Raw genomic sequence first — 25483 nt, forward strand, 5'->3', positions numbered from 1 at the left:
ACAAACACACGCACTCAAAAAACTCCCCCCAAGTGAACCCGGAAATTTAACCTCCGAAGATGCAGTCACCTCTTTTTTCATTACGTCTGTGGTTCGTTTTTCTCGCGAGAGAAAAACGAGATGAGCGCTCTCCTGCGGGAAGTGTGATCCCAATATGGCGGCGGCCCACTGAGTGGCGAAGCGGCGGCAGCTGGGAACGGGAAAGGAAAATGGCGGCGAAGGAGCGCGGCGGCGGCTCAGACAACAACGCCGAGCCGCCGGGGGCAGAGAGCGACACGGCAGCGGACGTGCTGCCTGGGTTCAAAGACGCCGACTCCTTCGTGAAGGTATAGGAGGTGAAAACTCGGGAAAAGGCAAAGTCGCTACGGGTGCCGCTTGCCTTGCATGGAAGAGCAAAGCATGGCGGGATTTGTAGTCTCTTGGGTGACCCAGCAGCGTGGGGAAAGATAAAGGAAAATGCATCAAATTTTGGGCTGCCGCTGTTTCTGCGAGTCATTACAAAATATATAATAAGCCTTATTTACTTAGTCCTTTGTTTGCCATATTCTGCCAAAGCAGCTTGCAGGGTTATTAAAGTTATTTATTTCATGAAAGTTATGCACCGCTTCATTGTAAAAAAGGAAAAGCAAAAACCCACCGTCAAAGCGGTTTACAAAAAAAGTTTCTTTAATAGTATTAATCCTCCAACATTCAGCTTTATTGGAAGACCATGAGTTCTACTGCTGAGAGAAACTATTCTATTTATCTCTGCTGTTAATAATTTTACATGCTCCTATCATGTTGCCTCTTAACTCTAAAGTAGAAAGGCGCAAACGCTGCACCTTTCCTCGTAACGGGAGCCCCTCCATTCCCTTGATCGTTTTAGTTGTCCTTTTCTCAACCTTTCCCAACAATATCATTTTTGAGTTGAGGCGACCGGAACTGTACATGGTATTCCAGTGCGCCCACACAATGTCCCCCTCTCCCTGTGGAAATTAGGCTTGAAAAGAGCTTTTTATTGTAGCTGGTATTTAAGGGTCGTAGTTTAGTCGTCAGGCATCTGCCTTGCTTCACTGGTGAAAGAAATAGATAAAACTGTTCGGCAATGACCACTGCACTGTCCTTTTCCCCACGGTCCAGCATGCTCTTGGCACGGTGGTGTCAGCCACCAAGGCTTCTGGTGGCCTTCCTCAACCCGGAGACGAATACGATTTCTACCGCAGTTTTCCTGGTTTCCAGACCTTCTGCGAAATGCAAGGGGATCGGCTGCTGCACTGGTGAGTCTTGCTGCTCTCTTGCAGGCTGGTTGTGATGCCAAGATTGACATATATTTATTTGAAGCTGGGGCACTTTGCACATTGCTTTTGCTCCGTGTGCCCAAGATGTGAACCAACCACCCTGAGATCTATGGGCGCTATACAAATTTAATTAATAATAATAATGAACTCCCCATCAGTCTTGATTTGTCAGGAACTGGTTGGGTCTGGAAGAGGAGATCCGGGAAAGCTTGGGGTTGGGCCAACAGGAGGAAGATCCCAGGGGCTGCCACTGTGGGTGAAGACCCTGAGCAATGGTGACACAGGCAGTGGGGGAGGAAGCTGTTCCCTCGCTGATGCCCTCCCCCAAGTGAGTGCTGCTTGCCCCTCCCAACAACCCCATCAGCTCCTCCCCCCGGGGGGGGAGGTTCCTGGGAATAAGTGAGTTCCTGCACAGTTGGAGACTGAAGGTGGGTTAGGAGACCAGCCAAGGGAGAGGCAGCTGCTGGAGACACCACCACTGTATCTTAGGTCTAGCAGGAGCAGCAGGGACAGATCTTGCACCACAGCTTTCTCAAACTGCCAGATGATGTAAGGTAAGGGTGGGAGGAGCCCCAGGTCACTTCAGCTTAGCAATTTGGAGGGCAGCTTAGCATTTCAGAGGTGAAAGGAAATTGGCATCAAGTAAAGCTGGATAGGGATGCGGGTGGCGCTGTGGGTTAAACCACAGAGCCTAGGACTTGCCTAGGTCGGCGGTTCGAATCCCCGTGACAGGATGAGCTCCCGTTGCTCGGTCCCTGCTCCTGCCAACCTAGCAGTTCGAAAGCACGTCAGAGTGCAAGTAGATAAATAGGCGGGAAGGTAAACGGCGTTTCCGTTTGCTCCTCTGGTTCGCCAGAAGCGGCTTAGTCATGCTGGCCACATGACCCGGAATCTGTACGCCAGCTCCCTCGGCCAATAAAGTGAGATGAGTCCCACAACCCCAGAGTCTGCCATGACTGGACCTAATGGTCAGGGGTCCCTTTACCTTTACCTAAAGCTGGACAGGCAATTAGTATGACCTATGGAGCCAAGAGGGGCTGATGTACCAAAGTGCTTGTATCAATAGAGATCGTAGGACTAAGATTGCAGGTTCTGGTCACAGCTTGGTTTTGGGAAGCCAAAACACACTGCTAAGGATTGTGTGACACACTCCAACACCCTGTTTTTCCTTTCCCAGCATGAGCAGAGTGATGCAGTACCATGGCTGCCGCAGCCACCTCCGGGACCGGAACAAGGTCACGGAACTGGAAGACAAGTTTGACCTGCTGGTCGATGCCAATGATGCCATCCTAGAAAGAGTGGTGAGCATCGTTGGGCCTTGTGCAGTGCTTCTCACTCCCCACCCCCACCCCTGAACACCTTGGTGTTGCCGCTCCATGAGAATCCCATGTTGGGTGTGCTAATAATAATAATAATAATAATAGTACCCCACCCATCTGACTGGGTTGCCCCTGTCACTCTGGGCAGCTTTCAGCAAATATAAAAGCATACAGTGGTGCCCCGCAAGACGAACGCCTCGCAAGACAAAAGGGTTTTCCGTTTTGGAGGCGCTTCGTAAAACGAATTTCCCTATGGGGTTGCTTCGCAAGACGAAAAAAATCTTGCATCCCCCCGCGGGTTTTTTCGCTTTTTTCGCCCTTAAGCCACTAAGCTGCTTATCAGCTGTTCCGCTGATAAGCCGCTTAACAGCTGATCGCTGGAAGCCGCTTGACAGCTGTAGCGCTAATCCGCTAAGCTGTCAATGGGCTTGCTTCGCAAGACGAAAAAACCACTAGACAAAGAGAATTGCGGAACGAATTCTTTTCGCCTAGCGAGGCACCACTGTAATAAGATATCAGGGCTTTAATAAGATAGGGCTGCTTTCAGATGTCTTCTAAAAGTCAGATAGTTGATCTGGTAGGAAGGTGTTCCACAGGGCGGGTGCCACTACCGAGAAGGCCCTCCGCCTGCTTACCTGTAACTTCACTTCTTGGAGTGAGGGAACCCCCAGAAGGCCTTCAGAGGAGGACCTCAGTGTCCAGACTGAATGATGGGGGTGGAGACACTCCTTCAGGTATCAAGGGCCAAGGCAGTTTAGGGCTTTAAAAGTCAGCAACATCACTTTGAATTGTGCTCAGGAACGTGCTGGGAGCCAGTGTAGATACTTCAGGACCAGTGTTATATGGTCCTGGTGGCTGATCCCAGTCACCAGTCTTGTTGCTGCATTCTGGATTAGTTGTAGTTTCCGAGTCACTTTCATAGGTAGCCCCAGGTCTTCCCCCAAAATTGCATCCTCCGCCTGCCAGCCTTGGTCTCACACTGTGGCCTGCAATTTCAGGGCATGCTATTGGATGAAGCAGCAGGTGTCAACAAAAACCAGCAGCCTATCCTCCCCTCGGGCTTGCAGCCTCCTAAGACCATTGTCTCCAGCTGGAACCGCAAGGTGAGAAGCTTCCATTCTTCCTTTGTCCTTTAAGGGGTTCTTTCTCTTTAAGCCTGGGGTGGGGGAACCTGTGGCCGTCCAGACGGTGTCAGAATACATTTCCCATCAGCCCCCAGCCCAACAGTCAGGGCTGAAGGGGGTTGTCTGATTTTTCTCTTCCAGCAGACTGGGGAAGCCAACAAGCGAACAAAGTCAGAAACCTTCCGCCTGCTGCACGCCAAGAACATCGTCCGCCCTCAGCTCAAGTTCCGTGAGAAGGTGGACAACTCCAACACCCCCTTCGTCCCAAAGCTCTTTGTCAAGCCCAACGCTCTGAAGCCACTGCCAGAAGGTAAGGGCATGCCATCTCCAAGGCAAGGCTGGGAGAGACTCCCTGCCTAAAACCCTGGAGAGCTGCTGTCAGTCAGTTTAGAGTAGAAAACACTGAGGAAGATGGACAAAAGGTCTCTAGCAGCGTGCTATGTTCCTATGCTCAGAGTGCAAAGGTTATTATTGCAGAGGGAAAGCAGCAGGCTGCCAATTAAAAAATAAATAAATCCTAGAAAGTAGATCCATCACCTCTAACCCTTTTGTTCTCTCCGGACATCCAGTGCTCTCGAAAACCAGGCGGGAACGGAAGGAACGCCCGGAGGATTTGGATGTGCCAGCTGCCTTGGCCGACTTCCTGTATCAGCAGAGGACCCAGCAGACAGAGCAGGACATGTAAGAGAGCAATTGGTCAAGCCGGTCGGGGCCTTTCAGTTCCCCCGAGTTTGACAGGTGGCCGGAGGCGGGGGCAGGCACCCACTTGTCAAAATGCCTGGCGGCACGACCAGCACAAAGCTTCGCAGGACCCAGGGATCAGCTTGATTGTGGAGGCTCGCACACCCTGTATTGGCCCAACCATGTCCTTCGTTGGCTACTAGCCAAGAAGGTTACATTCTCCCACCTCTGTCCAAAGCAATATGCCTTTCAATGCCAGTTATTGGGAATCGCAGGTAAGGAGAGAACTGCTGTTGCGCTTAAGTCCTGCTCTTAAGCTTTGGGGCATCTGTCTGGCCACTGCGAGAACAGGAGACAGGACTAGACAGGCCCCCTTTGGCCTGATCCAGTTTCGGGGCTCTTCCTGAGTTCTTATGTACCTGCTCCCACACCCGTGATGCCATGTTTGACATCAGGTATACAGCAGGTGTGTGTAGTTTGTCCCTAAATGGCCTGGCAGGCCTAAATATCTCCCTAGGCAATTGATTCTGCATCTGGAGCTTGCTCAGAGCTCTCTGACTTTCCCTTCTCCTTCCTCTCATCCTAAAAGGTTTGCTCACCCTTACCAGTACGAACTGACACATTTTTCACCACCAGCTGAACTTCTTGAAAAGCCACAAGTCCAGGTAAGCTAGCTTCCTTCCTTCCTTCCTTCTTTCCTTCCTTCCTTCCTTTCTCAAATAATGTTTCATTGAGTAGATCACGCACAAAGTTAAAGCCTCCTGGCTTCGTGCCTGCCGAGCCATAATGCCTTGCTGTTTCTCCCCTCCCAGATGTTCAGGCCCCTGGAGGAGACACCCTGCCACTTCATCTCCACCTTGGACGAGCTGGTGGAGTTGAACGAGAAGCTGGTGGGCTGCAAAGAGTTCGCCCTGGACTTGGAGGTAAAAATTTGTCCTGGTTTTTTAGTTTTGTGTCCTGCAGCAAAACTTTTGCAATGGGCCAAGAAGAGCCAGGTGTGAAGTGCTCATAGCCTGGGTGTGAAAACTAGAGGTTTCACATTCAGCTTGGTAAAAGGTAAAGGGACCCCTGACCATTAGGTCCAATCATGGCAGACTCTGGGGTTGTGGTGCTCATCTCGCTTTATTGGCTGAGGGAGCCAGTGTACAGCTTCCGGGTCATGTGGCCAGCATGACTAAGCCGCTTCTGGTGAACCAGAGCAGCACACGGAAACGCCGTTTACCTTCCCTGCGGAGTGGTACCTATTTATCTACTTGCACTTTTATGTGCTTTCGAACTGCTAGGTTGGCAGGAGCAGGGACCGAGGAACGGGAGCTCACCCCGTTGCGGGGATTCGAACCGCCAACCATCTGATCGGCAAGTCCTGCCTGGGTAGGCTTGTCTAAACAAAAAATGTTTTTAGCAGGCTCTGAAAACATTTCTTCCAGTTACCCACCCAGGGAAGGCGAGCTGTTGCGTTTGCTGTGAATTGATGGACCCCTTTCCTTTCTTTCTCTCCCTCTCTCATCCTGCCCTCCACAGCACCATTCCTACCGGAGTTTCCTGGGCTTGACATGCCTTATGCAGATTTCCACCCGGACAGAAGATTTCATCATCGACACGTTGGAGCTCCGGAGTGACTTGTACATCTTGAACGAGACCTTCACAGACCCTGCAGTGGTCAAGGTGAAAGGCCTTTTCTTTCTTTTTACAAATGGCGGCAGGGTCAGGTTTGGGTTTGCCCTTCACCCCACTCTTCCAGTCAAGCTTAAAACAACAAGCCGATGCAAATAAAATCTAGCAGGGTTATCCAGGTGCTTCTTCTAAGGACAGATTCCTCAGGGTGAGGAACTGAGCCTGGAGGAGCAGCCGGGCTCCTCTTGGTCAAGTCACCTGGCCAGGCTGGACCGATGAGCTGCTGTGCCCTGTTTGGCCATTTGCATCAACGGCTCTGTAGAGCAGCAGACACCAAGCCAGTAAGCCTAAGGATGGGCAGGCTGTGACCCTCCAGATGTTCTGGGGCTCCCAGCTCCTGTCTGGCATCTTCTCTTGTGTCCAGGGATAACAGTAATTGTAGAAACACCGGGGGGGGGGGGGGGAGGGGAGCCTTGCAAAAGGTTGCAAACTGCCCCAGGGGTGCAGGAATTCAAGCGCTTAGGGTGGAGTTTACCAAACTTGGGTCTCCCTGTTTTTGGACTGCCGTCCCCATCATCCCTGACCACTGGCCCAGCTAGCTAGCGATGGTGGGAGTTGTTGTTGTTTTTAAGTTGTTATTTATACATTTCATTAATTTTACAATCAATTTAACATTTCAAAGTTTGACTTCCTTCCCCCTCTTTCTGCGGTTCCTTACAGTTATTTTTTTCATATCTTCTGCATGTCTAAATTAACTTAATTTGCTCATTTATTCATTTTCTTTAAATACATACTCTTATAAAACTGCAGGTTATTACAATAATCCTGCCAATGTTTTTATCTGTTTGCAATTTATCTGTAAGTATTCAATGAACCATTTCCATTCTTTTTATAAAAAGATTGTTATCTTGATTTCTTATTCTTCTGGTAAGTTTCGCCATATTTGCATCTTCCATAAGCCTATGTATCCATTCTTCCTTTGCTGGTACTTCTGCTTCTTTCCACTTTTGAGGGAGTAGCATTTTTGCTGCTGTAAATAAATAAATTAAGTTAGGTCTGTCCCTATAATCCCCCCCAAGCTTCTGGGTTTGTTTGTTTTTAATAATAATAATAATAATAATAATAATAATAATAATAATAATAATAATAATATATTTATACTCCGCCCATCTGGGTGGCTTCCAACAAAATATTAAAATACAGTTATTTTGAACATCCTTTTCAATTCATTATATATCATTTCCCAGTAAGCTTAAACCAGGCATAGGCAAACTCGGGCCTCCAGATGTTTTGGGACTACAGCTCCCATCATCCCTAGCTAATAGGACCAGTGGTCAGGGATGATAGGAGTTGTAGTCCCAAAACGTCTGGAGGGCCGAGTTTGCCTATGCCTGGCTTAAACCTTACTACAAGACCACCAGGGATTGTGAGTTGTAGTCCAAAAACAGCCGAAGACCCAAGTTTCAGAAACCCTGGCCTAGGCAGTGCCATCCTGGAATGATCAGAAGGATACATACACGGGTGGGTGGGAAGACGGGGAACCTTCTTGACATTTCCCCCGCTATTTATGGCTCTGGTGCTTCGCAGGTCCTGCACGGGGCCGACTCGGACGTGGAGTGGCTCCAGCGAGACTTCGGCCTCTATTTGGTGAACGTCTTCGACACCCACCAGGCGGCTCGGCTCCTCAATCTCGGCCGGCACTCCCTGGACCACTTGCTCAAGCTCTACTGCAAGGTGGATGCCAACAAACAGTACCAGCTGGCGGACTGGAGGATACGGTATGGGGGGTGGGGGTAGATTTGGGATGTTCCAATCCCATCTTGAGGTTATACCAATGTGAGTCTGTACAACAAGCTTCCATCCGCCCTGGTCTCCCAGAACCAGAAGAGGCATGAAGTGGGAGGGGCAACGATAGGCCTAGGCTCAGTCACAGTCTTTGATTGCTTGGGGGAAACCCTAGAGAGAAGAAGACATACAGTAGATGGCTGTAGGGAGGTGGGGACCTTTAGTCTTGGCAAGTGATCCATTAGGGAAGACCTGCCAGGGATGAGCGGCTGTCCTCATTAGGCCTGATACTCCACCAAGTTTGTGCAGATCCTGTTCTATTATTATTGTTGTTATTGTTATTATTGTTATTATTGTTATTATTATATATTATTTATACTTTACAAGTTTATACATTTTTAGTTTTACAATCAATTTAACATTTCAAATTTTGACTTCCTTCCCCCTCTTTCTGCAGTTCCTTAAATTTATTTTTTAACGCCTTCTGCGTATCCCAAGTTCATTTAACTTGCTCATTTAATTATCTACTGTAAATGTATACTCTTTTAAAACTGCAGGTTATAACTCTAATCCTGCTAATGTTGTTATCTGTTTACAATATATCTGTAAATATTCAGTAAACCATTTCCATTCTTTTATTAAAAAGTTTGTTATCTCGATTTCTTATTCTTCCAGTAAGTTTCACCTTTTTCTGCACATTCCACAAGCTTTTATATCTATTCTTCCTTTACTGGGACTTCTGCTTCTTTCCACTTTGGGGCAAGTAGCATTCTTGCTGCTGTAGTAGCATACATAAATAAATTTCTATACAATTTAGCTAGTTCTGTCCCTATAATTCCTAAATGAAAAGCTTCTGGGGTTTTTTAAATAAAGGTTATTTTGAACATACTTTTCAATTCATTATATCATTTCCCAAGGAAAGGAAATGTGAGGGTCCCGTTCTTTCTAATAAAGAGTTAACTCTGCTTGGTGTGATTTACTGCTGGCTCCCTCCTGACCACCACAATCCATGACCACCCTGTAATCCATGTTTCTCTGTCTCTCCTCTAGACCCCTCCCAGAAGAGATGCTCAATTACGCCCGCGACGACACACATTACTTGCTGTACATCTATGACCGGGTCAGGGAGGAGCTTTGGGAGAAGGCCAATGGGCAGCCTACTCAGCTCCAAGTGGTGTGGCAGCGGAGCAAGGACATCTGCTTGAAGGTGAGCTCCTTGTGTTGGGCAGAGGCAAGCAAGGGAAGGAGGAGCACACACACACACACACACACACACACACACCCCTCCACCCCCAGATAGGAAAATGCAGCACACTAGACAAGAGTTTCAAAAAGCATGGGGAAAATGCAGAGAACGGTTCACAAAACAGTGCCCTAAAATACATACCTGGGCTTGTTTCGATTAATGTCTGCTGGAGACTTTGTGGATATTTAAGTTATAAATGGAAAAATCTTAATAATTATTCGTAAAGGAAACAGTTTACAAGAAGTAAATAAGGAGGACAGATACAGGATAAAGGAAGTATTTTATTTTGTTGTTTGTATTGTTGTATGTTATGCTCATTGTATGTTATGTTCACATTTAATGAGGGTGGATTTGTGTATTGGGGGGTGGGGGGTTATGTTATGTTGTAAATGAAATTCCAGTAAAAAAAGAAAGGAAATGCAGCATGGAAGGCTTTGAGCGGGTGCTGGGAAACTAGAGCTGGACTCCCACCCACGCCAGGCAGCTGTGGGTCAGGGATTCCCCCCTACCAGCAGCAGCACACAAGTCCTTACAGGTCGCCCGTGCCGCTTCCACCTGCCTCTTCTCCCTTAGAAATACGTCAAGCCCATCTTCACTGAAGACTCGTACCTGGAGCTCTACCGGAAGCAGAAGAAGCACCTCAACAGCCAGCAGCTGGCGGCCTTCCGGCTCCTCTTTGCCTGGAGGGACAAGATGGGGCGGCAGGAAGATGAGAGCACAGGGTGAGCTCTTTTACAGGGGACTGCTGGAGTGGGCTATAGGATCCAGTGTGGTGTAGTGGTTAGAGTGTCTGACCAGGACCTGGGAGAGACGCAGGTTCTGGTCCCCACTTGGTCCTGGAGCTCTCACTGACCCAGTCACTTCCTTGCTCAATCCAGCCTACCTCTCAGGGCCATCGTTGGTATTAAATGAGTGGCGAGCTGTCCACTTGGCCTCCTTGGGGGAGAAATATGGGGTATAAATGCTATAAATAAAAGGGGAGCTGTTAGAATTGGGATGGAACAGAGCCCTTGCTCGGCAAAGGAATCCTTTCAAAACTGCTTGTACCACTGAGCCTCTTGAGCTTGCCGATCGTAAGGTCGGCAGTTCAAATCCCCACAACAGAGTGAGCTCCCGTTGCTCTGTCCCAGCTCCTGCCAACCTAGCAGTTCAAAAGCATGCCAGTGCAAGTAGATAAATAGGGACCTCTGCGGGAGGAAGGTAAAAGGCGTTTCCGTGCACTCTGGTTTCCGTCACAGTGTCCCGTTGCACCAGAAGTGGTTTAGTCCTGCTGGCCACATGACCCAGAAAGATGTTTGTGGACAAACACCGGCTCCCTCGGCCTGAAAGCGATATGAGCGCCGCAACCTCATAGTTGCCTTTGACTGGACTTGGGGTCCTTTGCCTTTTACCTTTACCAGCAGTGGAGAACTGGATCTGGCCACCCATTATTATTTCACCCACCCATTCCTTCCTCCGCAGGGCACGTTTCACAGGTGGGCAGAGTAATAGTAGGATTTGACGTTTCTATCTGTCCCCTACAGGCTTGTTTCCCTTCCTCTTCCTCTCTTAAAGGGGAAGGAGAAAGAGAGTTAAAGCTAGTAATATATTTGGCAGGTCTCTTTACAAGACTGATCTCATTGTATAGCGAAAGTAGTGGCATTTAACATTTAGTTCGTAATTGATTCATTGGAGGTTTTCCAACAGAGGTTGGATACCCATCTGCCTGTGATTCTCTAGCTGTGATGCTAGCATTGCGGGGGGGTTGGACTCGATTACCTTTGGGGGTCCCCTTCCAAATCTACGATTCTACCATTCATTTCTCCCCTTGTCCTGCAGGTACGTGCTGCCGAACCATATGCTGCTCAAGATAGCGGAGGAGCTGCCCAAGTGAGTGTGCCTTTTGCTTTGTAAACGAGTGTTTATTTGCAGCAGCAGCAACGAAAAAACACACATGTGCTGCCAACACTTGAGAAAAAATATATATCATGGCCGCGAACAGAATAAACTCCCCAAAGCCAAATGACATCCCCATTAAACAAATGTACGGAACACATTGCTAATCAGTAGATCCAATTAATAGTATTTAAAACATTAACTGGGTCACCTCTTTGGGAAAAGAATGGGGTGAACAGGTGAATTTTGAAATCAGGTGCCCAAATAGTAATTTTCCTTTCTCCCAAACTGGCAGGTTTTCCATGAGAAAATTCGATCAGAAGCTAGGAAGGAAAAATGCTCATCCTATCAGAATTCTTTCTGCTTTCCTTCTTCATCCTCTCCTAACCTTTACATCTCTGTTGAGGATAGGAATTGCAAACACCCCTGAAGCTTTCCTTCCTTCTTCTCCTGTGATTGGTCTGTGGCTCCATCATTCTGCTGTGACCCACCCACATTTCTTTAAGGACCAGCTCTGGGACAGGAAGTGGCTAAGATCATCCTGGACCTATAGCATCTCAGGCTCAACACGCTGTTGTTGTTGTTGTTGTTGTTGCTGCTGCTGTACTTGTTACATTGCAGGGGGTTGGACTTGATGACCATTTTTGTCCCTTCCAGATCCACAATGCTATGGTTTTCATGGGCTAGCATTTTATCTTTTTTTTAATGTCCTGCTCCTTTTGTTGATTTGCAGGGAGCCCCAGGGCATCATTGCCTGCTGCAACCCAGTTCCTCCCCTCGTTCGCCAGCAGATCAACGAAATGCACCTCTTCATCCAGCAGGCCAGAGAGATGCCACTGTTGAAGGTATGGGGAAGGGGGGGCAGTTTTAAGTACAGGACAGCTGTGTTTCAAAGCAACTGAACAGGTTCAATCCCTGGCATCTCTGTGGAGTTGGAAGAAGAAGAAGAAGAAGAAGAAGAAGAAGAAGAAGAAGAAGAAGAAGAAGAAGAAGAAGAAGAATTCTATTACAGTGGTAAAGGTAAAGGTAAAGGTACCCCTGCCCGTACGGGCCAGTCTTGACAGACTCTGGGGTTGTGCGCCCATCTCACTTAAGAGGCCAGGGGCCAGCGCTGTCCGGAGACGCTTCCGGGCCACGTGGCCAGCGTGACATCGCTGCTCTGGCGAGCCAGAGCCGCACACGGAAACGCCGTTTACCTTCCCGCTGGTAAGCGGTCCCTATTTATCTACTTGCACCCGGAGGTGCTTTCGAACTGCTAGGTTGGCAGGCGCTGGGACCGAGCAGCGGGAGCGCACCCCGCCGCAGGGATTCGAACCGCCGACCTTTCGATCGGCAAGTCCTAGGCGCTGAGGCTTTAACCCACAGCGCCACCTGCGTCCCATTACAGTGGTACCTCGGGTTAAGTACTTAATTTGTTCCGGAGGTCCGTTCTTAACCTGAAACTGTTCTTAACCTAAAGCACCGCTTTAGCTAATGGGGCCTCCTGCTGCTGCCACGCCGCCGGAGCACAATTTCTGTTCTCATCCTGAAGCAAAGTTCTTAACCTGAAGCACTATTTCTGGGTTAGCAGAGTCTGTAACCTGAAGCGTATGTAACCTGAAGTGTACGTAACCCGAGGTACCACTGTATTTATACCCCACCAATCTGGGTGACTTACAGCACATAAAAATTTGTAAAACATTGGACATTAAAAATTTCCCAATACAGGGTTGCTTTCAGATGTCTTCTAAAAGTCAGATAGTTGTTTATTTCCTTGACAACTGATGGGAGGGCGTTCCACAGGGCTGGTGCCACCACCAAGAAGCCCCTCTACCTGGTTCCCTGTAACCTCACATCTCTCATTGAGGGAACTGCCAGAAGGCCCTCGGAGCTGGACCTCAGTGTCTGGGCTGAACGATGGGGGTGGAGATGCTCCTTCAGGAGAGACTCCTGTCCCTGAATTCTTGGAGAGCTGCTGCCAGTCGGTGGTAGGTGGGCCAACAGTCTGACTTTATAAAAGGAAGCTTCCTGTGTTCCTAGGATCATACAAACTCTCTTTCCTAAAATCACCCTGCTCTTATGCCAAGTTAGCACCAGTTACGCAATAGGAATAAAATTATGCACTGCCAGCCTTCTAGCATATGTTTCCTTGAGCAGTTAGAATTTTTATGGGCATTCCTTGACTGCTGATATCATTGCTGTTCAGCCAGTGACTGGGAATTAGACTTGGAGGTGTCAGGGTGGAGCGTTTGTGTGTGTGTGCAAGAGATCTTTAATGTGATTTTAATTTTATCCTTATAATTATTTCTCCTTGCCCCTTCTTAGTCTGAAATTGCAGTTGGAGTGAAAAAGAGAGGACCTCTTCGAAACACAGAGGTAAGCTTCTTTCTGATGCCAAACTTGCATTTGTTTTGCTTTTTCATGTACCAAATTTACATACCACTTGACTGGAGTGAGACATCTAAGCGGCTTATAGGGAAATATTAAAACTATCGATAGAAAAACAGCTTGAAATAATTTAACCTGAAGTGTAAGAGATTGAGACACATTGATGGGTGTGTATTTGGATAGGCTTGCCTAAACAAAAATGTTTTAAGCGGGGGGCTAAAAAGAGTGCAGCGACAGCGCCTGCCTGGTGTCAATTGGCAGAAAGTTCCAAAGTTCAGATTCAGCCACACTAAAAGATCAGTTTCTTCCAACTAAGGAACAAGTATTATGTGGCATCCACAGATCAATGCAGCTGGGTGGGCGCATAGTGGGTATGGCGACCCTGCAAGTACCGTATTTTTCGCTCCATAGGGCTCACCGGACCTTAGGGCGCACCTAGTTTTTAGGGAGGAAATAAAGAATTCAATATTGCCGCCGCTCCCTGAGCTTGCGGGCTGGGGGAGCGCTCTGAAGGTTTGTGGATAGCTGCCTGAAGCCTGGGGAGCACAGTGGGAGTTGGCACTGCGCTCCCCAGGCTGCAGGCTGCTATCCACAAGCCTAGAGAGCCAACCGGGAACTCCCGCCGCACTCCGAAGGCTTGCGGATAGCTGCCTGAAGCCTGGAGAGCGAGAGGGGTCGGTGAGCAAAAGCCTGCATTCGCTCCATAAGACACACACACATTTCCCCTTCATTTTTGGAGGGGAAGAAGTGCGTCCTATAGAGCGAAAAATACGGTACTGCTTGCAAGAGGTTAAAGGCTTTACCTGCCAACAGTAAGTAAATAAATTAAAAGTTTAAGGATTCTGGGTGTTGTAGCTTTGCATGCAGAAGGTCACAGGTTCAATCTCCAGCTAGGTCTGAAAGCCTGGAGCGTTTCTGCTAGTCAGTGTAGGTAAACCTGAGGGAGAGGGGTCAATGGTTTGACCTGATATCAAGCAGTTCCCTATGTGACCAGCCCTTCCTTCAGAATCACGAGGACTAGGATATCTTTAATTTCCTTTGGCAGAAGCCGGAGAATCATTTGTTTGGACCTCACGACAGCTCGCACGTGCCTCAGGACGAGAAGCCGAACCACTTGGATCCAGGTGGGTCTGGACCCCACCCCCCACCCCTGGGTTCTAAGCGCACAAACCCCTGTAACTGGTTCACTTTGTTGGCAGGCTCCCACGATTCCGTGGGGGAAGCCATGACAGTTTAAAGCGGTCTAGCAGAGCCTTAAATGTATAGTGCAGATGGGCCCTATATAAATGGGGGGGGGGGGTGTACGAGTTTGTCAACCTAAGTTGCCTCAGGGGGAGTGTTAAAAAGTAAGGAAAGAAGAACCATGCGCCCATCACAAAGCTTGTTTGAGGATTAAAGTGTAATAAGTAAATGTTAGTCTTTGTTTAAAAAAGGTTTATTTATACTTTTCAAGTTTATACATTTCATTAGTTTTACAATCAATTTAACATTTCAAAGTTTGACTTCCTCCTCTTTTTGCAGTTCCTTACATCTATTTTTTTTAATATCTTCTGCATATCCAAATTTAACTTAATTTACTCATTTATTCATCTTCTTTAAATATATACTCTTATGAAACTGCAGGTTATTACAGTAATCCTGCCCATGTTTTTATCGGTTTGCAATTTATCTGTAAGTATTCAATGAACCATTTCCATTCTTTTTATAAAAATGTTTGTTGATTTCTTACTCTTCCGGTAAGTTTTGCCATTTCTGCATATTCCATAAGTTTTTGTATCCATTCTTCCTTTGCTGGGACTTCTGCTTCTTTCCACTTTGGGGCAATTAGCACTCTTGTTGCTGCTGCTGTAGTAGCATGCATAAATAAATTTCTATGCAGTTTAAAGTAAATGGTAGTCTTAATTCCTTGTGCTTTTGTTTCCTTCCCCCTCCTCTTGTCATTCAGCACCTGGGCTGAGCCAGGATCAGGCGCGCCTCTTTTCAGAAGCAGAGGAGGAGACGGAAAGGTCGGACGAGTCACCAAGTCTGTCCTGCCTCCTGCTGAGAGCCAGCATTGACATCTTTAATGTATGTTAGGTTTCTGAGAACAGGGCAGGGGACCAAATGAGCTAGAACGGGGGTAGGGAACAGTATTCAGCTGTTGGCCCACAATCCTGGTCTTTTCCCCAGCCACTTGCGAGCGGGGACACAATCCCTGTCTTTTCCCTACCCTGCCCCACTGAATGGGGCATGATCCTTGTCTCCGCCCATGTTTTACACCTAGCTTGGGTTGCCCACCTATTAGTCGCCTGACCTCACGACAGATTAAAAAGCAAGTACAATCGTATCTTGGCTGTCAAACGGAATCCGTTCCGGAAGTCCGTTCCACTTCCAAAACGTTTGGAAACCAAGGCGTGGCTTCCGATTGGCTGCAGGAGCTTCCTGCACGCGATCGGAAGCCGCAGAAGCTGTGTCGGACGTTCGGCTTCCAAAGAACATCCACAAACCAGAACACTCACTTCCGGGTTTGCGGCATTCGGGAGTCAAAACGTTTGAGTCACAAGGCAAGTCGTTCGGGATCCAAGGTACTAAAGTCTCTACGTTACAGTGGAACCTTGGTTCTCGAATGGCTTAGTTGACAAATCGGCTTAGTTGACAAACCCAGAAGTAAGTGTTGCGGTTTCCAAACGTTTTTCGGAAGCTGAACATCGAACTTGACTTTCACTTGAGTGCAGGAAGCTCCTGCAGCCAATTGGAAGCTGCACCTTGGTTTTCGAATGGTTTCAGGAGTCGAACAGACTTCTGGAACGGATTAAGTTCAAGAACCAAGGTTCCGCTGTATTTATTAATAAAAGCAAGAGTGGATCAAAATGCTATAAACAACCAGCCAAACCAGAAGTACAATTCAGCATCTGTTTGCTTCTACTTACCATTCTTTTAAAGCACAAGGGAGGGCGGCGGCAGGGGGGGACCTTTTGATATTTAAAATGCAATCTTAACCCATTCAGGGGATTTCCAGGCAGGCCTCTCCAGTTCTGTACTTAGTCCCACTAATCTATATTTCTGCCTTCCCAAAGGAGGCAGAAGCAAGTGAGGAAGAGGACGAGAGTTTGACAGTCACCCAACGGAAAGCCCGCCAGATCATGGAATCCTTCGAAAACCCATTCCGAATGGTAAAAAGTCCTTGTTTTCCTACCCAGTGGTTTGGCTCGTATATAACACTTACAACCATGGTTTGCTTAACAACTGTGAGCTAATCACAGATGATCAAGCAAACCACAACTCATTTATTCCAAAGTCTGTTCTGTCTTCCAGCTTCTTGTTCCTTGTGCCTTTGTATTTTGGGGTGCGATGGCCAAACAAACCATGGTTGATAAAGGGTACTGGGTTCACACATAATGACAAGCTATAATTAAGACAAGCCAAGGTTGGTAAAGATAGCAACAAACCATGTCTTCAGATCATAGTTTGCTAACATTCGAACAAGCTATTAGGCAGGGTTTGCACCACACTAAACCCTGGGTTAGTAAACCATAGCTTAGCACTATGTGTGAACCTAGCCAGTGTTAATAAGCAAATGACAACTCCCATCATCTCTAACTTATTGGCTGTGCATATTTTAAGCATAATGTTTTCCTGCTATTCTGCTTGTAGGGAGAAGGAAAACATTTCCAAGTTGTAAAAAAAATAAACCCAGAGATTTTTCATGTTGCCCTTCTTTCTCTCTTTATGTCTTGGCAACGTGATTATATATGTAAACAGATATATTGCTTGTTAATGCAGTGTCTGAATTGCACATACTCCACAGCTGGGAAGCTGTTGCTTCTAGGGGGCTTTGTGAGTCTCCCCACTCCTTGGGAGTTGCAGAATTCATACTGCAAGATAGATTCCTGCTGCACGAATCCTGTTGGGAAGTGAAGTGGTCCCTTGGAATTCTGATTTCTTTTAATTAACAAGCGGTGCACCCCACTTTTAATTCAGGATTGATTCCCCCAAACAGCTTACAATTGCAAGTGGCCCTGGTTAGTCAAGATCAGAAGTGGGGAATCTGGCCAGGGCAGCAGGCAGGTTGTGGCCCTCCAGACCTCTCTGTGCGGCCCTCTGGCCCCTCCCCAAGCCACACCCCTTCACTGTTCCTGCTCCAAACCCTCCTTGAACGCTTTTGCCTGGCTGGAATATGTCTTTGAATTCTTACCTGTCTGGACAGAGGATAAAGAGGGCTGTATGTGTGAGAGAGGCAGGCGGAGAGAGACAGAGAAGAAACTAGCTACTTAGGCGAAGGCAAAATTAACATTAATTGCTCTGCTTGCTTTTGCCACATGGCCCCCGGCAGGTTACTCGGAAGGGAAATGTGATTCTCGGGCTGAAGAGGGTTCCCCAGCCCTAATCTAGATATTAGGGGGTATCTATATACCTACGGGACCACCTCTCCTGGTATGCCCCACGGAGAGCCTCAAGGTCCATAAATAGCAACACCCTAGAGGTCCCGGGCACTAAGAAAGTTATATTAGCCTCAACCAGATCCAGGGCCTTCTCAACACTGGCTCCGGCCTGGTGGAACGCTCTGTCTCATGAGACCAGGGCCCAGCGGGATCTGATTTCTTTCCACAGGGCCTGTAAGACAGAGTTGTTCCACCTGGCCTTTGGCTTAGAATCAGTTTGATTCCCTCCCCCTCTTTCTTTCTCCTTTCTCCTCCTGTGAAGAGGCTGCATCCTAATGTTTTAATGTTGTATTTTAATCTTGTTTCTTAAATTGTATTTTAATCAGCTTGTTTTTATTATTGGTTGTTAGCCACCCTGAGCCCGGTCTTGGCTGGGGAGGGTGGGGTATAAATAAAATTTATTATTATTATTATTCCCATGGTTGTGTTTTTCCTTCCCTCCAGTATTTGCCAGCGGACCAGAACCCCGCTCATATCTCCCAGCTGGCAAAGTTTGACCCGTCATCGAAAATCTACGAGGTAAGAACAGTTATTTAACAAAACTGCCCCCTGCTCTGGTTATAAGCTGGAGTCGTCCACACTGGCTGCCATTGGCCTTTGGGCTGTGGTCCCCTCCAATGCTGCTGCCTGATCCTGTTAACTGGAGAACAACAGGAGCGTGGGTGGCAGTCTGCCTCACACCACGTCTGAACATTGCTTCATCTAGCTCAGTGCTGTCAACACTGACAGGCAGCAGCTCCCCAGAGTTTCAAATGGGTCCGTCTCCCTACCGTACCTGGATCTGCCAGGGATCGAACCTGAGACCTTCTGCACACAATGCAGGTTCCTCAACCACTGTGCTACTCCCTGCGCCCTTCCTGGAGATTGGGCTGGCTGGGCCACATGCATCAGAATAATGTGCAACATTGGCAGAGCTGCAATTTTTGTGTGTGTTTCCTCCTCCCAGATCAGTAATCGGTGGAAGCTCCTAAGCCAGGCCCAGCTTCAAGCAGGGACAAAGAAAGAATCTGCTAAGAAAAAGATCCAGCAGACAGGTGTGAGGCTGGCCTGTTTGTTTTTGTTTTGTTTTTACTATATTTTTATTAAAGATTTCTTAGTTTACAAAAAAATACATGCACTGTCTCTTTTTTTCAAGTTGCGTTTTCTACAGATCAAAGGTCTTTTTAAAAAATAACTTTAATTAAATTTGCCAAAATCTATACTACCAACATGGGCTGCCACACGTCCCGATTTTCCGGGACTTTTCAGCGATTACGAGGGCTGAATACTGGCTACATCTGGGAAATCCTGGACGCATGGCAACCCTAGGCTTGGGTGTCCTGGATTCTCAAAGCTCTGATTGACCACAATGCATTGCTAGTTGTGTGCCAGCATGGCTGTCCTTGTGCTAACTTTGCCCTTTCCATCCTTCCCCCACCAGCGGCTCATGAAGTCCCCAAGAAGGAAAGCAAAGGCAAAGCGGAAAACGCAGTCTCTGTCCGACAGCTGGTTGCGGTAAGTGGGGTCCCCCAACCCAGCATCTACGACTAAACGTTTGCAGATCTAGGGCCCATCTTTTAACCCACTGGTAGGCAAACTAAGGCCTGGGGGCCAAATCTGGCCCAATCGCCTTCTAAATCCGGCCTGCGGACAGTCCGGGAATCAGTGTGTTTTTACATGAGTAGAATGTGTCTTTTTATTTAAAATGCATCTCTGGGTTATTTGTGGGGCATAGGAATTTGTTCATTCCCCCCCCCCCCATATAGTCTGGCCCCCCACAAGGTCTGAGGGACAGTGTACTGGCCCCCTGCTGAAAAAGCTTGCTGACCTCTGTTTTAGCCCAAACATACATTTGGGGACCCACCCCCAGCCACACTCACCTGTAAAAATAATACCCAAATTTTTAAAAACCTCAGTTTCGACTTGCATGTAAAATATTATAGCTGAGGACCAGTGATCTAGATTTGGGGGGCTCTGCCTCCTTGGCTCCATAAACCCATCCACAGTGCGTCCTACCCTATAAAAAGCATAATTCAGAATAGTGGTTATCTACGGCCATACTACCCTGAACACACCCAGTCTTGTCTGATCTCAGAAGCTAAGCAGGATCAGGCCTGGTTAGTACTTGGATGGGAGACAGCTCAGGAATACTGGGTGCCGTAGCCTTAAAAATATGGATTTGTCATGGCTTTTGGCCAGTACAATAAATTTATTGGTGATGATAAACAACCCACCAAGGTAGACAATCCAAGGAAGTTTAAAACAGTAACACTTAATTTTACACTCATTCAAAATCCCATTAAAACTATTTACATTCTTTACATGGAGGTCAACCTATAGAATTTCTAGCAACATACACATTTGTTTTGTGTTTATTTACTCCATCTTCTTTGCCACGTTTCCCCCAACGGAGGCTGTAGGTTACTGGTTCGCTAACTTTTTTCTCTGGGGCACACTTTCAGAATAAAAAATTGTTCGTTCAGTAATGTATTTCTTTATTGATAAATAAAAAAAATCACAGCTGGGATTGTCCTCAGTATCATTGGTGCTCTTGTTCTAATTTTGAAAAGATATCTATCCATATTCTGCAATTATTACTTTTTAAAAATTGACTACTATACTGTACTGTACTGTACTGTACTATACTGGTACAGTGGTGCCTCGCAAGACGAAATTAATTCGTTCCGCGAATTTTTTCGTCTAGCGAATTTTTCATCTTGCGAAGCACGAAATCCCATAGGAATGCATTGAAAATCAATTAATGCGTTCCTATGGTCAAAAAAAGTCCAAACAAAGCCAAATTTGGTACAACAAGAGTTTATTAAGTGCTCTTTAGAGTCACACATACTGTAAAGAGCATTTCAAAATTCAAACCCAGATTTTTTTAAAAAAAAAACAGCAGAGTGGCCCAATGGTCACAGAAAATCATAAAAATGCAGGAAAAAGAACACAAGCTTCCAGATTCTTGCAAACCCCTCCCCAACTGTTCCCCCAGCCACCCAGCACACAGAAATTCAAATCCAGATTTTTTTAAAAAAAACAGCAGAGTGGCCCAATGGTCACAGAAAATCATAAAAATGCAGGGAAAAAACACACAAGCTTCCAGATTCTTGCAAACCCCTCCCCAACACCAAGTCCTTGAATTCCAAACACCCCAACCCAAAATCCAACCCCCCCAAAAAAAAGTTTTAAAAGCTTAACTTACCAAATGGCTGCAAAAGAAGTTTTGGAAAAGCTTCAAAAATCACCAAAGTCTTTAAAAACCTCAAAAAAGGCTACTATGTACACTGCGTTCTATGAGTTGCTCCTCAAAGTCAAGTTGCAACTGTATTAATGGTGTTAAGAAAAAGGAAACAAACTTGCAAGACGTTTTCGTCTTGTGAAGCAAGCCCATAGGGAAATTCGTCTTGCGAAGCAGCTCAAAAAACGGAAGACCCTTTCATCTAGCGAGTTTTCCATCTTGCGAGGCATTCGTCTTGCGGGGCACCACTGTATACATGTTTAAATGTTTCCTTGATTGTCCCTGGATCTTATCTTCCCAACTCTCTTGCCATCTTCTCCTGCCAAACCCTTTGAGAACCACTGCTCTATGTGGTGTACATGATTCGCCTTCTCCTCCCCATTTTATCCTCAAAACAACCCTGCTAAGTAGGTTAGGCTGAGGGATAGCAACTGGCCCAAGGTCGCTCGCATGAGCCCGGAAACAAACTGGAAGCCAGTGTGGCTGCTTTAGAGCAGGGGTTATATGGGACCCAAAGGGAACCCCAGCCAGTAATACAGCCGCTGCTTTTATCTGTATTGTAGTTTAACAGTTATTAGACTGTTGGATTATATGACCTGGGAGATCAGGGTTCGAATCCCCACTCAGCCATGAAGCTCACTGGGTGATAGCCCTAGATAACCCAGGCCTTGAATACCTGAAAGGCCGTCTCCTTCCCTATAGACCCTCTTGGGTGCTGAGATCAAACGAAGGGGCCCCCTTGCTAGTTTCCCTGACCTTGGGGGTGCCAGGGGTTAGCCTGGATGAGGGCATTGTCTGTGGGAGTACAGGCACAGCCCCACCTGGAAAAAATGTTGGGGTTAAACCTGGGACCTCCTGCATGCAAAGCAGATGTTCCTCTGCTGAGCTGCATCCCTTCCCTGCCCTCTTCTTCCAGGCTATGTTTTGAATCTCCTTCCTTCCTCCCTCCTTTGGTTTTACAGCAAGAACAAGCAGGCCACAAGCGGGAGAGAGTGGAAAGCGATCCGGGTACCGAGACCCCCAGGGCCGAGAAGAAGAAGCCCAAAGCTTCCCCGCAGCCGGAAGAGCCAGAGGCCACTCCAAAGCCCTTCACCCCCTTTGATTACAGCAAATCCGACCTCCAAGTGTTTGCCGGTGAGGCTCCTGTCGGCCCCCGTGAGCTCAGCAGGCTGGACTCAGGATCCACTAGGGCTCTCCTCATGTAATAGTCACATGTGGGGAAGGTGCCTAACTCAGTGGTCCCAGGTTAGATCCCCAATGAACTCTCCAACTATGGCTGGGAGAGATGGAAATGCCAGAGGGCTGCTGCCAGTCAGTGTAGACAGTACTGAGCTGGATGGACCAATGGTCCGTGTACAGCAGCTTCCTAACCTTTTTATCACCAACATTGTTATTTATTTTATTGCTGTTATTACTGCCGTTTAGTTTTGTTTCCGCCCTCTGCTTTGTTTCGACGCCAAGGCAAAAAAAGACGCTGCCTAGTTCCTTTTTTTTTTTTAGGGGCGCGGGTGGCGCTGTGTGTTAAACCACAGAGCCTCAGACTTGCTGATCAGAAGGTTGGCGGTTCGAATCCCCGCGATGGGGTGAACTTCCATTGCTCAGTCCCTGCTCCTGCCAACCTAGCAGTTCGAAAGCACGTCAAAGTGCAAGTAGATAAATAGGTACCGCTCCAACGGGAAGGCAAACGGCGTTTCCGTGTGCTGCTCTGGCTCACCAGAAGCGGCGTAGTCATGCTGGCCACATGACCCGGAAGCTGTATGCCGGCTCCCTCGGCCAATAAAGCGAGATGAGCGCCGCAACCCCAGAGTCGGTCACAACTGGACCTAATGGTCAGGGGTCCCTTTACCTAGTTCCTTTTTTAGAAGTCTTGGCTGTTTGAATTCTTCCACTGCATGTCTGTTTTACAGCCGGTGCTTTTTATTCATGCCTAAACTTTGCTGGTCTTGACGGCTCTTGAAATGATCTATTCTCTGCAAGAGCGATCTCCCTTGCTAAGATTTGCTTTTTACCCCCATCTTTCTCCCTCTCTCTCTTTCTCAGGAAGCAGCAGGCCTAAACCCTCAACACAGTTTGATCCCTCCAAGCAAGCTGGCAAGGTAAGGTTGTTTTCTGCACACAGGAATTTTGATAAATCTCTTGAGGCAGGGGAGCCCATGAAGGCTAGTAGCAGAGGATGGCTCAGTTCTGCCTCCATGGTCAATAACGCTTTTGAATATCAGCTGCTGGAAAACACAGGAGGGGAAGAGTGTTCAGGCCCTGGTTCTGGGCTTCCCTTGGGGGCATCGTGAGAATAGGATGCTCGACTAGATGGGCCAGTGGGGTAGTGGTTAGAGTCTGGACCAGCTTTCAAATCCCCACTTGACCATAAAGCTCACTGGGTGACCTTGGGCCAAGAACTGCTGTTTTGACATGACTACCTTCTTTCCGCCTTTTTCTCTCTCAAAAATAAAAACCAAACATAGAAGTTTCCCGGAGCCGGCAAAGTCCAGCAACCAGCCGGAACGAAAAGCATGTCGTACATGGCTGGGAAATCCAACAGGTATGTCCGGACAGTTGTTTGCTAGAACATTTGAGCTGCCTTGCAAATAGGACTTTAAAGCTTTCTAGTCCTCAACATTGTTTGTTCGGGGGACGGGACGCTTTTTTCCAAGTACATTCTGCATCAAGAGAGCAATTAAGCTTCAGCTGATGGTTGGAACGTCCCCGGCTAAACTTTATTCTGAAATAAGAATTTATAATGTAATTCTCTTTGCAGAGGCTTCAGGCATAACTGGCCGAAAAGATAGTACGACTCATAGAAGCTTTTGGAAGGAGCCGTGGAATGCAGAGTTGGAATGGCTTTTAAACAAAAGGGGATGCTGTTTGCCACTGCCGTTTTTTGTATGGATACCTGCTGTTGCTCTTTTTTAAAAAAATAAAAAAGATATATATTAATCTGCTTTTCTTTCCCCCACAAATGATGGAGGAAAGGGAGCATCTTAATAGATTCGCGTGGCTGTTTGTTTGTTTCTTCTCCCCCTTTCCTTCATTCGTTTAGAAAAGCCACATCCCGCTTCATGCAGCCCCGAGAGGCTCTCAAAGCATCTTTATATAAGATCCTCACAATTTAAAATTGCACATTTGAGTCTGGTAGAGCCAGAATTCACAGCTCACCTGATCGTCGTCCTGCCACTTAAGGAGAAATGATCCTTGTTCCATCTAGCTCAGTACTGTCTGCACAGACAGGCAGCAGCTCTGCAGGAGACCAGTGTGGATCTCAGCTGCCTTAACTTGAGCTGACCACTGGTCCATCTAGCGCAGTATTGCCTATTATTGTTATAATAATAATAATTATCATCTCAACTTTTCCCCAGTCCCAGACTCAAGGCAGTTTACGCAGACAAAACAGAGCTAGCTAAAAAACATAGAAAAGACCATTGTCAAAATGTAATTAAGCACTAATAGAATTAAAATTATATAAAGAAGGATCCTTTGAAAACACAGACAATAACAAGAATAGCCCCACAGCACCAGCCCTTTCCTCAGAAACAGTCAGTTCCCAAAGGCCTGTTGGAAGGAAAAGTGGGCGGAAGAAGGCCAGCAAAGGAGGAGTCAGTCTGGCTTCTCCAGGGAGGGAGTTCCAAAGATGGGCAGTCACTGAAAAGGCCCTGTTCCCATCTGGGCAAGTTTGCATGGGAGAATATGGCCTTTCAAATAGCCCAGGCCTAAGCCATATAGGTCTTTATAGGTGATAATCAACATTTTGAATTATGCCTGGAAACAAGCTAGTGGAGCTGCTGTAACAGAAAGAGTTGTCTGCTTCCTATTATCGGCCCTGGTCAGCATTAAGATAAATTCAACAGTGTAAATAAGTTTTGATGGAAGTAATAATGCAATACTGAATGGTTTGGTTTGTATAAAATATGCAGGGATTTATGCTATGCAAAAATGAACCATGGAAAGAGAAGAAGGGGAAATTGATTTTTAAGGTAGTTTAAATACTCTAAATTGTAAAACAGATTTTTTTTAATTATTTTTTTTGTTTACAACATAAATCCACCACAACTCAAATAAACAAATCCACCACCATTAGACATAAACAAAGCTTAAACATAAAATTTAACAAACAAAATAAAAGACTTCCTTTATCCTGTACATGGCCTCCTTGTTTACTTCTTATTAACTGTTTCCTTTATGAGTTGTTATTATGATTTTTCAAATTATGACTTTAAAAAACCCCAACACCCCCCCCCCAAGTCTCCAGACATTAATCGAAACAAGTCCAGGTATGTATTTTAGGGAACTGTTTTGTAAAGTTTTCTTTACATTTTCTTGTCTGGGGAGGCCCCATTTGCCTCTGTTAATCTAGCCAATTTGATATACTTTAATAATTTATCCTGCCATTCTGCTTTTGTCGGCACAAATTCTTTTTTCCAATTTCTGGCGGTTAAAGTCCTTGCCGCACCTGTGGCATAGAGGAATATTTTCTGATCGTCTCTTGTTATACCTGTGTCCGTTATCCCTAATAGGAAATCTGTATTTTTCATAAAGTTATACTTTAACATTTTTTTAAGT

General features: G+C 46.8%; 1 protein-coding gene across 2 annotated transcripts; it reads left to right on the forward strand.

The window, feature by feature from the left end:
• Positions 1-101: 101 nt before the first annotated feature.
• EXOSC10 (exosome component 10) lies at positions 102-23919 on the forward strand. Of its 2 annotated transcripts, none has more exons than XM_083750178.1 (25): positions 102-326; positions 1120-1256; positions 2455-2578; positions 3595-3699; positions 3862-4030; positions 4290-4401; positions 4991-5066; positions 5214-5324; positions 5923-6066; positions 7603-7793; positions 8851-9007; positions 9620-9768; positions 10865-10915; positions 11655-11766; positions 13226-13276; positions 14334-14412; positions 15234-15355; positions 16345-16440; positions 18154-18228; positions 18656-18743; positions 19130-19203; positions 21892-22063; positions 22970-23025; positions 23392-23468; positions 23685-23919. In XM_083750178.1, exons 1-25 carry the CDS (start codon positions 210-212, stop codon positions 23713-23715), a joined length of 2676 nt encoding a protein of 891 aa, XP_083606304.1. In that variant the 5' UTR covers positions 102-209; the 3' UTR covers positions 23716-23919. The 2 variants fall into 2 exon arrangements, with proteins under 2 accessions (XP_083606304.1, XP_083606305.1); XM_083750179.1 differs by having other exon boundaries at positions 3865-4030.
• Positions 23920-25483: the final 1564 nt, after the last annotated feature.

The sequence above is a fragment of the Podarcis gaigeae genome, assembly GCF_964106915.1.
Source record: "Podarcis gaigeae genome assembly, chromosome: 8".
Taxonomy (NCBI): domain Eukaryota; kingdom Metazoa; phylum Chordata; class Lepidosauria; order Squamata; family Lacertidae; genus Podarcis; species Podarcis gaigeae.

What these genes read in the sequence shown, in the direction of transcription:
- EXOSC10 (XM_083750178.1), top strand. Translation starts at nt 210, where the DNA reads ATGGCGGCGAAGGAGCGCGGCGGCGGCTCAGACAACAACGCCGAGCCG. An exon ending in ATAGCGGAGGAGCTGCCCAA is followed by an intron (nt 10,916 to 11,654) that starts GTGAGTGTGCCT and finishes GTTGATTTGCAG; the next exon opens with GGAGCCCCAGGGCATCATTG. An exon ending in GACCTCTTCGAAACACAGAG is followed by an intron (nt 13,277 to 14,333) that starts GTAAGCTTCTTT and finishes TTCCTTTGGCAG; the next exon opens with AAGCCGGAGAATCATTTGTT.